The 13,297-nt window shown below is 37.5% G+C and overlaps 1 protein-coding gene across 3 annotated transcripts in view; it reads left to right on the top strand.

Moving 5' to 3' along the window:
• The window catches only part of LOC139686375 (proto-oncogene c-Rel-like), a 43,735-nt gene that overhangs the window by 28,396 nt on the left and 2,042 nt on the right, over nt 1-13,297 (top strand). For all 3 annotated transcript variants that reach the window (XM_071583566.1, XM_071583567.1, XM_071583565.1), the window contains one exon: nt 10,698-10,790. In XM_071583566.1, the coding sequence (XP_071439667.1) occupies nt 10,698-10,790 (93 nt within the window). The remainder of the gene's footprint in view (nt 1-10,697; nt 10,791-13,297) is intronic.

The following is a 13,297-nucleotide window of genomic DNA, read 5'->3' as shown; positions in this document are numbered from 1 at the left end:
GAAGTGAACTTCACTTATGCTTAGGAACACCCTTGAAAATCCTTCCCCATCACACCATAAGTGATGACATTTATGCAGTTGTGTATATGCAAATCTAACTGGTAATAGGTGTCTTTTGTGACAATCGTTTATCATTTCAATTAAGTGCGGTCAGGGCTCTTTTGAGTTACCCCAGCTGTGGTGTTCTGTGGAAGAATATGTGAGTACAGCATGGTGTTGATGGTGATGGGTGTCTCTTTTGCTCTCACCACTTCAATGAAGGGCATGTATTTTGTGAAGTCTTGGGAGTTGTTGCATTATTGTTTGTATTATATCATTATTTACGCTCTTCCTTCATTGCTTTCTTAACCTGTATGCTTGGGAAAGAATTTTGATGTTTTTTTTTGCAAATCTGCATTTTGTGTATCTTTCTTGCCGTAATAATCATTTGGATGAGCTTGTTTTATGTTGTAAGTGTGGATTTATCTGTGTTGGATTGAATCGTTATTGCTAGTGACTTCTCATTAGAATGCCATTTTGGATTAAGGTGTGAATTGAGAGTGCTCCTGCATTGTGATATGGTTACCACCTCAGGGATCAACTCAAGATGTTGCTTTTGATGTGGAAGGGGGTGAGTATACTCACCCCTTCACTAGTGAGAGTATTGAATAAGATCTTCAAAAAAATGAAATAGTCAATTATCATGAAGCTATTTCAACTGCATCATGCCAGTCAAACACAATTACCAATCAACTAGACAGAATGAATATTAATGAGAAAATTGAAGTTAGGGATAGTTTCAAGCTGCATAGTCTTTTAATAGGGCATGCTGATAGGTTATGTGGGTTCATGGTTCTTTCCCTCTGTTGTCTTCTTCAGATGCCTGGAAAGTTCTACTAATCAGATTATCACAGAGCTTAGAAAGTAGTTGGGAGTGTCCACATGCTTGGATGTCATGTGCATGAAACATAGGAATCCAATGACACAATAGCTTCTACAAACAGTTAAAATACAGTTGTGACTTTGTATGCTAGTATATTGCTGCTTGCATTCTGCAAACAGTTTTTTAAGATCGAGATAATGGCAAGTCTACTGATTAATAATGAAAGTTATTCATTTCTCAAGACTCTGCATAAAGCCTGAGCTGGGTGTTTGATTTCATTATCCATGGGCATTACAAATTAGTATCTCAGTATTAAGTTTATGTGCTTCTTCCCTTCCCCTTGGAAAATTATATTCAGTCCCCTCAGCATTTTGTCCTGGAAGTGTTACCATTATTTCATAACAGTGCATGATTTATTCAAATCTTAATCTTGTGTTAACTCCATATTCATTTGAATGTTGCTCTTTATTCAAATCAGTTAATTGATTGATTATTGAAAATTATTAACCTGAGTGATTATGTTAGTCTGAGAAGAAACTTCAATTTGAGGTGCCCATTGAGACTTGATGCAGGGAGGGTGGGTTGAAGTGGACATGTCCAATCCCAAACATTGCCCCTTCGCCATTGCACTTATTTTTAATTTAGAAGTTAACCATACCTCTTATTTGGTGTACTACAACTACATTAGGAGCAAGAAATCATATATCTGCTGGGATGTACAGAAGAATGGCCTTCATAAAATCTTATGCTTTGAAATAGTGTGTGTGTGTGTGTGTAGATACAAGATATGGCTTGGCTGTATGTGTCTTACGTTATTTTAGCATGGTAAATTTTTCTGCCCGCCAGTAGTTTGTTTTGGGATCATACTAACATATGTAGTATTTCATGCTAGTTTAATGGGTATCATATATTATTGCCAGGAAATTCTAAAGGTGTAATACATATGATCAGATCACTCAAATACCAACCTTTTCCATCTTCAATACAGAGCATTCAAGAAAGAAAAAATCATTGTTTAATGAATTTGCAAATTAGCATACAGTTAATGATAGCCTGTGTTTTCCATAAAAACTTCCTAAGTAATGCGTTTCATTACATGCATATGCAGTCTCTTTAAGTCAATGCACTTCCCTGAATGTGCCCATTCTAATTCTCAAGTTTTACTGACAAGAAAACTATTCAGATTTATATTTTAAATAACATTTTATACAAGGAACTGTAGACTGAAGACAAGCTTTGTTTTGCTGGGCCCACACGGATCCTATCCAACTGCTATTTCTTATCCCTATCCTTTATGTTTTTTGATGGGCTTCAACTTTTTCTCTCTTCATCTTAACTTCTCTGATAATGCTAATGTTTTAAATAATTAATCCGTTTCGCTATATAAAGATTCATTACAACTCTGGTTTCGATGGTACTTCATTACCTTCAGGTGTATAATAGAACAAAATGTCAGTTTATAAATGGTTTCGTCTATAAAAGGGGGAAAGGGGAAGGAAAGAATTAGGAAAAGGGTGTAACAAACAAATAAGTTTGTGCACAAAGTACTTAAGGGCAGTGTTTGGAGACTATTCTATTTATGTATTTAATTTATTCTCTCATCATCTTGATCATTAGAGGAGGTAATACCGGAAGTAGTGGTGCTGAAACAACTGACAAACTTGCATGGGGCAAAACTAACCTGCATGTAAGATATAAAGAGAGTGGGAGACTGTGGTATCTAACACCAATTTGAAGTGTTTCATTTCTCATGAATTTTTGTATCACTTAACAAAGAGTTTTGTCTTATTCTACAACTTCACTACTCCTTATCCATAACTATGCATAAAATCTGTCTTAACATGTTATCATCAGATTAAGCATTAACATTTTAATTATTTGCTGATTAGAGAAGCAATGAAAATTGAACCCAGGCGAGAACAAAAAATTAAAGGCAATTGTACCAAAGACCTGAAAAGCCTGTTGATCCGAAGCAACTTCAAGTACTCCTATTAAAATGGCCTGGCAAATTATATTTGCATTTTACTGTATATGCGTTGGGAGTCTGAGCATTTCCCACCATGGAAAACCAGTTTCAAATATTCATTTTTTCAAGACACCATACTAGGAAATCAAATGTAACTTAGGTTTCTCTGCTTCAGTATCAACATTCCTACCGCTAATTATGTCAGAGCACTGAAACTCAGGTCACTGTCAAGTTTTGAAACATGGTCCCTAAAGGCTACAGGATGAGAACATAAAATAAATGTCACTACAGAAAGTGTTACTTTTTTTGGGGTTGCCATTTTTCTAAAAACAGTGCCATTTTAATTCATGGTGCAGCAACATTCTTCCTTTTTTCAAAAGTAAAATCCCTTCAAAAAAAGAAGTTATGTTGCCGCGCCCTCTATATTATATTAAATAAAGATCCTGTCAACCCCTGAGGCTAGTGGATATGTTTCATCTCATAATCCTCTCCCTCTTGGAAATTATTCTCTCCCACTCTTCCAATGTGTTTACTTTGTGAATCTGAAGGATTATTATTATTAGGTAATCTACCGGTTAAGGTAAGTTTGTGGATGGACACAACTACCAAATAAATATTTTGTGACTCCTAACAAAACAAAATCCCAGAACCCAGTCTACATCAGGTCCCTCTTCATCTATGAGTACTTTTTTCCTCCCTTCATCCTGTCCAACATCCCTATCCTGTTCCTTCCCTTTCCTCGTTTGCCTAACATTCTCCCCTCTATCACAGTCTTCAACATCCCACTGCCGGTCAATACCCCCTTCATCCCCTTTTCCTGCCTCCATAGGATTTCTGCCAACAAACCCTTCTCTTCGCCCACCATACCAAGTACTTCCTCATTTGTTTTCTCTGTCCTTTTCACCTTCTCCATTCTTCTCCACACCCACATTTCAAAAGCCTCCAATCTACATCTATCCTCCTGCTTCAATGGCCTTGTTTCTGCGCTGTACATAGCTATGCCCCATATCAAAGTTTTCACGCACATTTTCTTAATATCCTTACTCAACATCCCTGTCATCAACTCCCTCCTCCTTGTGAAAGCCTCTTTGCCTAGCGCAATTCTTCTCCTTACGTCCCAACTACTTTGACCGTGTTGGTCCAAAACACTACCGAGATACGTAAACTGTTCTACCTGCTCTAGTTTTTGCCCTCCTATTTTAATGTTTAGCTTAACCTTTTTCTTTCTAGAAAATCGCATAACCTTTGTTTTATTAACATTGATTCTCATCCCATACCTGCCGCACTGAATTTCCAATTCACTCAGCAATGCTTGCAACCCCTTGGCTGACTGACAAACTAAAGCTTGGTCATCAGTAAACCTAACTGATTTTACGAATTCCCCACCCACTTTCATTCCTACCTCCAGTTCTTCCCTCTTTGATCATTTCCTCCAAATATACTACCTTGATCAAAAATTTCCCGGAATTTATTCAGAAAATTAAAAATACAAGTTTATTCATCTAAATCTATATTGTCCCCTTCAAAGTAATCCCCATCGACTGCAACACACTTATGCCAGCGCTTGATCCAATCCTCGAAACATTTTTTATATTCGGTTTTCGGTATGTCCATCAGTGCTTCCTGCGATTTTTCCATTACTTCCTCTCGGCTGCTAAAACGCGTTCCCCGTAATGGTTTTTTAACTCGATTGAACAGAAAGAAGTCACAGGGAGCCAAATCAGGTGAATTCGGTGGCTGTTGGATGGTATTTGTTGCATTTTTCGTCAAAAAATTACGAATAATGATAGCACTGTGCGACGGTGCGTTATCATGGTGCAAAATCCACGAGTTTTCTGCCCACATTTCTGGTCTCTTTCGGCGAATTGCTTCACGCAAACGTCTCATAACGCCCAAATAATACTCTTTGTTTACTGTCTGGCCTTCTGGCAAAAATTCATGATGCACTACACCGTTGTAATCCATGAAAACCGTCAGCATTGCCTTCTTTTTTGACTGAAAACGACGTGGTTTTTTTGGTCTCGGCTCATTTGGTGAACGCCATTCACTTGCCTGATGTCTGGATTGCGTGTCGTACTCATAAACCCACGTCTCGTCTCCAGTAATGATCCTTTTGATAAATGTGGGATCGGATTCAGCCTCGCAAATCATGTCTTTTGCGACGTCAACACGGTCTCTTTTTTGCATGAAATTGAGGTCTTTTGGCACCAACTTTGCTGCTACACGACGGAAACCCAAATCATTAACCACAATGTCTTGGGCGGATCCATAGGCAATGTTCAAGTCCTCCGCTATTTCTCTGATGGTTAATTTGCGGTTATTGACCAACATTTCTTTTACTTTATCAATTTTTTCACCGACTTTCGATGTCGATGGTCTGCCACTGCGTTCATCATCTTCGATTGACTCACGACCACTTCTGAACCGCTCGTGCCACTGGTAAACGACCGTTTTTTTTAGAGAATCGTTGCCGAAACACTTTTCCAACATTTCCAACGTCCGTGCGCCACTAAATCCGTTTTTTACGCAAAATTTAATACAAGTTCGTTGTTGCAAATTTAAATCCATTTCTGAAATTGTAAAAAATCGCCAACACACACAGAGATAGATGTACTCTTGGCTACGTAACCTTTGCAAATGTCAAGTTATGACACTAAGATTTAAAGGGAATATCAACAACAGATGTACCAATTTAACAAAAAAAACAGAACTCAAATCGGAACGATGGGAGCGCCACACGGTGGTTATTCCGGGAACTTTTTGATCAAGGTAGTATGGTGAACAGCACCGGTGATAATGGACAATAAAGCCTTACACATCTTGCTGACACTGCTTTTCTGAACTTCCCGTTCCCCACTCGCACCTGAGCAGCCTGAGACATGTACAGGTTGCAGATTAGCCTCCTGTCCCTCCAATCTATTCCTATTTTCTATAATAATCTCATTAGTTTTTCCCAATTCACTCTATAAAAAGCTTTTTTGAAATCTATGAAACAGGCAAATACGTCCTAATTGTATTCTATATTCCTCTCAATTAGTGATCTCATTGCTGCAATGGCATCATGCGTACCTCTCCCCTTCCTAAACCCAAACTGGTCATCCCCTAAGTTATCATTAGCCTTGCTCTCCATCCTTTTGTTGATGATCCTGAGAACCACTTAGGCTGCACGGGAAGTCAAACTTATTGTCCGGTAGTCCACACATGAAGTAGCCTTTATCTTTTTTGGAATAGGAACTTACACTGTTCTCACAAAGTCTTCCGGCCAGATCTCTTCTCATAGATACTACGAATCAGTCTAAATATAGTCTTCCTCCCACATTTTCCTAAACATTTCAGTAGTTCCGTAGGAATGTATCTACCCTCACGGCCTTATTTAGTTTCTTCTTCCTTAATGCTCTTTTTATCTCATCATCGAGTTTCTCTGGACCTAAGCTGTCTTCATCTACGTCAAATCTGCAGGATACGTGACCAAATCTCTACTTCAGGAATCTGTGAGCTATGTCACCAAACCCTTTGTTTTTCTGATTTCACCTGAGTGCTTCCATCTTTTATCCATTTCCCCATTCCATGTGCCATCTTCATTACCTCATCACTGTATTTCCTCCTCCTCTCTCGTCTCTTCCCTCTCGTTCTATAGCTTTCCTCTTTCTTGTCTCCAAGTTATCTTCTCTGCTACTGTTCATTTTACCCTCATCTCAAGAAGATTGTTTTCTGAGGCTTATCAAGACTCTTTCAACAATTCATCTAGACAAATTAGTGATAGGCAGAGAATTACCCGTTTGGTATCAAAGCAATCACAAGAAACATTATTACAATATTTTTTATAGTCCCTGGTTTAGAGAGAATAGTCATGCCTTTAGTTTTCATATCTCCAATGGAGAATCACAGAGGCAAATTCTCCCTACAACCCTGTGTCCACAAAGACCCATATTTGTCATAAGAGCAAAGGGATTTCTTACGAGATTTCTGTGGAATGTTACTAGGTACAAATTGAGTGATTATGGGTTGTGCAATAAGTTTTTAGAAAATCTAAGGGATGGTGCTTATAGTATTGGAAAAGATTTGCTTTTAGTAAGCCTTATCTCTCACTGGATTGCTATTTAAGTATCATAAAATGAAACTATCACATTATTTAATTTTTACAGTCGATTGAAGCAGTAAACTTTTGTTTAGTTGGAAAAATGGAAAAAAAATGAGTTTCATGTGGTTATTAAATGCGTATTTAAAAAACTTAACGTGACCAAAAGAAACAAAAATCAAAATGGAATTAAAGTTCAAATCAATGCAAACTCTAATGTATTTGCCAGAACCATGCAAACATTTCAGTATCTGGCTCAGCCTTCCCATGGCTAGAATGTGATAACACATCAGCAAACACATATTTCCCTGGGTCAAGTGTCCATTGTGTCCAAGTGGTATCTCAACAATTTCAAACAATCTCTGTAGTCTCACAGATCCAATTTTACCCACAGGCTTTTTTATAATATATGAAGATGGTTTATGATGAGTCTGAACAATTAAATCAGCATCATGAATGCATGTACACTTATGAAATTTCTTTGCTCTATAGCAAGTACTTTACAATTCCTTTTTACATTGATTGTTATGTACTTCAGAATCACCTGTTGAGAAGTTTGTCATGCTTAGGTAACTACTTCCAAACAAAGCCATTTTAAATGAAATAATATCAAGCAAAAGCGATATATGATTTTGGCTCTATCCGGGTATACCTCCATACATGGTTGAAAAATCCTAATGATCTTTACAACTCACCTTTGTTTATTGGTTTTGCTCTTACTTTATTGGATTCCTTCTATTATTTTTGGATAAGTACTCTTTGCCTTTTCTAATATAATTTGTCACATATATTTAATGGAAGATATTTCATTTTGTATCTATTCTGGGTTGAATTCAGCATATACTTCACTTGCTATACTTATCACATCTTCAAGAGCATTGTCATGCTGCTGTTCTTTCCCAACTACTATCACTAAGTCATCTCTAACAATAATAGTTCTAATTTTTTGATAATATTTCAAGACTTTTTCGTCAAACAAGGCACCTGAGTTACTGAATCCATATGGTAATGCTTCTTATCAGTATGCACCTAATGGTTTTGCAAAACAGTATAGCAATGATGGCACATCATTAAGCAACATGATGGAATCCTTCAGATAGGTCATTCGTTGTAAACATTTTCTTATCTTAAATTTGAGAGTAATTTCCTCTAACTTACGTGGCACCATTAGTTTTCATACCTTTCGTTTATTCAGCTCTTAGAGGTCTAGACACAGCCATAGTTTCTTGTGAGGTTTCTCAATAATTACAATTCCATTATTACAAGCTTAATTTACTATCCAACATTCTTTTGAAAGAGCTCCTCTTTTGTCTAGTTCGAGTTCAGCTTTGAATGACTATGAGTGCATGTACATGGAACTCTGGATGGCAGATAAACTATTTCTCTTGCTTTTCCTCTTACACGTTTGTCAGGAAGTTGTCCATGACCTTGAAATATTTCTCTGTTTTCTGAAATGAACATTTTTTTAATTAACTCTATGGACGAGTTCCATTCTCTGTTTTCAGGCCTACCAACCAATACTTCACCCTTCCGTTCTACCATCATAAAATCTAGATAATCTGAATTATTTACATTCTTGCAGAAAAAATTACCCTCTTCATCTGTCTTCCTCTTGCATGTATTAAACTCTTCTAAGCATACATTGGTGGGTTGTGATCTGAACTTCTTTTCCACATTATCAAAGTTACTTGAGGGCATAATATTCTATACTGTACTCAGTGAAATTTCTCCATTGCACAGATGACAGAAATACAGCTGTACCACAATTAATATTTATTGACAACCATAGTTCCACCACTTCATGGCATCATCAGGTCCTGAAGACATTTTATTCAGTGAGTAACTGTGTTGTTGACAACAATAAATTCGTTCCTGTGGAAGCCCAAAGTCTTTGATTCTTTCTTCGTGATTTACCAATGGATTTCCACAAAGAATCGACCTCAACATCTCTCGAATTCTTATCACCTAATGTTTTAACTTCAAAACATTCAGAATCTTCAACTTTATTACATTCACTTTTTCTCAACTTACTTTTTTGTTAATTGCTTTGGTGTTCTTGGAACTTAGGCCATCACTGCCAAGTCGAAGAGTCAATTGATGCATGCTTGTCTGTGTGGGACTCAGCTTAAAAGGTCAACACAACAAGACTGAGCAAAATATTTTAGCAATCTACATTTAGAGCATTTATTATCAAATCCTAGGAACTCTCTCTCCCCTTTGTCCCTAGCATTTTACACATTTAAAAGTCTCTGGCTTCTGCCGGTGTCTTTTCTTCCTTTTCTTATTCTTCAGGAACTTAACTCTTATTGGCCAATGCTGTTTGGGATCTGGATGTTGTGCTGACATCTTGGGACTACTTCTTCCTCTCATGAGTTCTGCTTTGTTCCTTCACTCTGTGATGTGCCTCAGCTTTCCTAAGAACTAAGAGAATTGATATGCAACAATATTTCACTTAAAATCTTATTTATGACAATGTGTGCAATCTTATCTATTATCATTATCTTTATCTTCAGCAGTGTTATAACTGCAAGTTTTCACCAACTTTCTCCACTTAGTCAAAAATCAGTCGATGGATTTGCCTTCTTGTTGTTTCCTCTCCATAAAGTCATACCTTGCACAACATTTGCATCGTTAAATAAGTCCTTAGAAAAAAATAGGAAAACTTTGTTTTGGGTTCCTTTTAGTATGATACACTTCCCAGCATTTCTCCAATCCTAGAGGCCTTTTCTTCGTCCTGATTTTAAGGTATTTTTTTCTTCTCAAACCTCGTTTCCCAATTTCCCACATCAAGGTCTGTTAAAAAATTCCCCAAACTTTTTTAAAAAAATACTGTATTGTACCTACAAATTATTGGTCAGGATCATCCCCGTCAGAGTTATCTCCTCCCCAACATATATGTACACTAATGCCAATGGTGTTTCCACTTTTTGAAATAGTACTGGAATGCTAATTAGCTCCTCCATTGAATTTCTCTCCATCTCGAGACTGATGCCAAATCTTTTTCCTTTGAGGAAGGGTATTTGTTTGGGGAACTGGAAAAGATCACATGAGTCCAGGTCTGGTGAGGAGGGTTGGTGGGGAAGTACAGCGGTTTTGTTTTTGGCATGCATTTCATAACCCGTAGGTAGTACTCCATGTTGACTGTCTTGTCTTTAGGTGAACCACCACCTTATTGAAATGGGTTTATTGAATGAATATTTTTAATTGAAATGTCATTCAGGTCTTCAAAAAGTTTTGGAGTTGATTGAATCCCATAAAAAGTATTATACTTACCAGTGCAATCTCTGTATTTTCCGGCCCATAAGGCATACTTTTTTAACTTCAATGTGTGCTCTTATATCAGCTGGCATCATTTGAGCCTAGGAGGTACACAGAAATAATTTTTGCTGGAAAAATACTTTGTAGTATATATTTTTTCCTGCATGAGGCATAGAAAATGGTTGCTACAGTAACAAATCTTGATAAATCACTGTTTTGAGTCAGTAGTAAGCAGCAGTGTTAACATAAAAATAATTTGATCTTTTCTGCCTGACTAGTATTTTTTATAAATTCTGACCTGAAAAATCAGAGTACATCTTATGGGCTGGGAAATATGGTAAGAACTTTTGGTATGTTTTAGTTTTCTTCAATTTAAGAATCAGAACTCTTCTGAAGTAGCAATGAGGAATTTGTAAACCAATCAATATTTCTGTGTAGGTTGAGTTGTGATCGTTATTGGCATGTTTTATTCATTCAATGTAAAACACCAGTATTTTTTCTGAAATGTATTACCTTTTTGGCATTATTTGAAGGTCATGGCACACAGCCCAGTGGCAGTTTTGGCTTGGGGAGTGCAAGCATGGACCCATCTTTCCCAATGAATCCTGTGAAATGTGAACCAGTGGGTAAGTGATTACACTGCATTGAAGGGCCAATAAACTTTCAAAAATACTGTGACTTTATCGAGATCATTTCCCCAGCTTTTCAAAGTATGCCTTTTGTTCACTCCTTCTATACAACGCACACCAGGTGTCATGGGCCTAATGCAAACAGGTCCTGGTTGATCATGCATTAGGAAAAGTTAGGGTCAGGCAGGGATTCATACTTTTAGGAAAAAGTGGTGTATCCTGTCTATTTGGGATATTGCTGTCGTTGTGTTTTATTTAAAATTTGACTAATTCAAACAAACATATTGTCTTGATATTTATTTATCATTGTTTGGCTTCACTTCTGAGACGATAATGCAGACATTGTGTTGTGAATGGAATATAAAGTTCTAAAATTGTTAATTCCAGCCTTAGTTTGTTTAATTATACATTGGTTTGCAAATGTTGAATTGAATTCTTGCCAGCTGATCTCAGTTGATTTTGTATTTGGCAAAAATATTTCGATTAGGTGTGCATGTTCAATTTTACAATTCTAGTCCTGTTTGGTCACCCTTCTCCTGAAGGACGTTAAAAAATAGAGAGTATTGCACAGACAAGAGAGAAATTACCTTTAATTGGTAACTATCATTTGCAAAACATATTTCAACACTATTTTATGAGAATTTAATATACTTTGGCTTTGTGTAGTAATTTATTCTATTTTTTGCTCCCTCATTTAATAAACTATGGACCAGTTTTGCGTTTGGGAGGATCCTAAGGTACCAGACATATACAAGGAAATTACTGAAAATATAGCAAAAGGGTATAAGGAGGGGGGAACAGAATGGGGGTTGAGGGAAGGGAGTGTTAAAAGATATGGATAGATGGGAGGAGGAGGTTAGCCGTAAAAGGTCTGCGAGGCAGTCAAGAGGAGGGTACTGCAGATGGTGGTGCCACTGCAGGGGGTTGGTTGGAGTGAGGAGAGGGGAGGGAAGAAGATAACACCCCGGGAAAGGTAAGGCACAAACAAGAAGGGGAGAGTGGTCCTCAAACACTTGGTCATTAAGTATGGATATTGAGCCATGCCATGCAATTTCCAATTGTGTGGGAATGTCCAATCCAGGGCCTTTTCCATCAAGATGAAGAACTTTTGCTTGAAAGTTGCACATGTGTGAAGTGTCACTGAGGTGTTTTGCCAAAAGGGGCAGAGAGGTCTTTGGTTTCCCAGCACTTGATGTCGTCCTTGATTCTCCTGATAAATTTCCTTCTAAATTAGCTAAGAAGTTTCCTACAGATAAATATAAGGTCTGCTTTTATTACCATGATTCCTTAGGCAAATTGTTGTGCAAAGACAAGGTCTGACCCTCTCTCTCATTTAGGAGTTTATAAAGTCCAGCATGATTCTTCTGCTAAGTGTAACATTGGTCAGAAGGGAAGAAAATTTATTTGGAGAATCAAGAAAGACATTAAGTGCTGGGAAACCAAAGACCCCTCTGTACCTTTTAGCAAAACACCTCGCATATGTGCAACTTTCAAGGAAATATTCTTCGTCTTGACAGAAAAGGCCCGGGATTGGACATTCTCACATGATTGGAAATTTCACAGCATGGCTCAAAATCCATACTTAATAACCAAATGTTTATGGATTACTCTCCCCTTCTTGTTTGTGGCTTACCTTTCCCGGAGCGTCATCATCCTCCTCCTGCCTCCAACCCCCTGCGGTATCTTCCTCTCAACACACCCTCCTGGACTCCTTTTGTTGCTAACCTCCTCCCACCTCTCCTAATCTTTCAATACTCCCTCCCTCCACCCCCCTTCCGTTTCCCCCTCCTTCGGCCCTTTTGCTATATTTTCAGTAATTTTCTTGTATCTATGTCTTGACCTTAGGATGGGCTCTGTGAGTTGAAATGCATTTCGTAAATTAAAGTTTTATTTTGTGGAAAAGGGATCTTTCCTTACTTTATTATGAATTCCTTATGCTACAATAACCTTAGAACTGTTTATCAGACTCCAATGCAGTCCAGGCATGTAGTCATAAGATCTCTCAAAATTCAATGGTGAGAAAAATTTGATAGTTTGAGGGTCTACTTTGTGAAAATTCATGATCACTGAATAAATAAACTTTGTATTTTTCACACAAAAACTAAATAATACTACTGGTTTTGACACACAGGGGACTCCATCAGGTATCTACCCACAACTGAAGATGTTGCATATGTGTTGAAACCAGTAGTATTATCAAGTTTTTGTGTGAAAAAATACCAAGTTTATTTATTCAGTAAATGATGGGAGAATGTCACTGTTATATTTAAGGTTTGCTAGTGTTATGTTTCCAATGTATGTGTTTTCCTGGTGAATAGCAAACTGCTATGGAAAACACATTTGACTGCATCTGAATATTAATGAAGGCATTTGCAGTATTTGGATGCTAATGTGGAATAAGTGATGATCGTATGGATATTGTAAATCATCTGATGGAACCACTGCCCTGCTCTCAGCTTCCACCCCTACACACTCCTGGCACCCCCTGCCATCCTCCCTTCTAG

The sequence above is a fragment of the Hetaerina americana genome, unplaced genomic scaffold, assembly GCF_022747635.1.
Source record: "Hetaerina americana unplaced genomic scaffold, ioHetAmer1.1.p SCAF_14, whole genome shotgun sequence".
Taxonomy (NCBI): domain Eukaryota; kingdom Metazoa; phylum Arthropoda; class Insecta; order Odonata; family Calopterygidae; genus Hetaerina; species Hetaerina americana.
The sequence above is the reverse complement of the archived record's forward strand: the minus strand, read 5'-3'. Positions and strand labels throughout refer to the sequence as shown.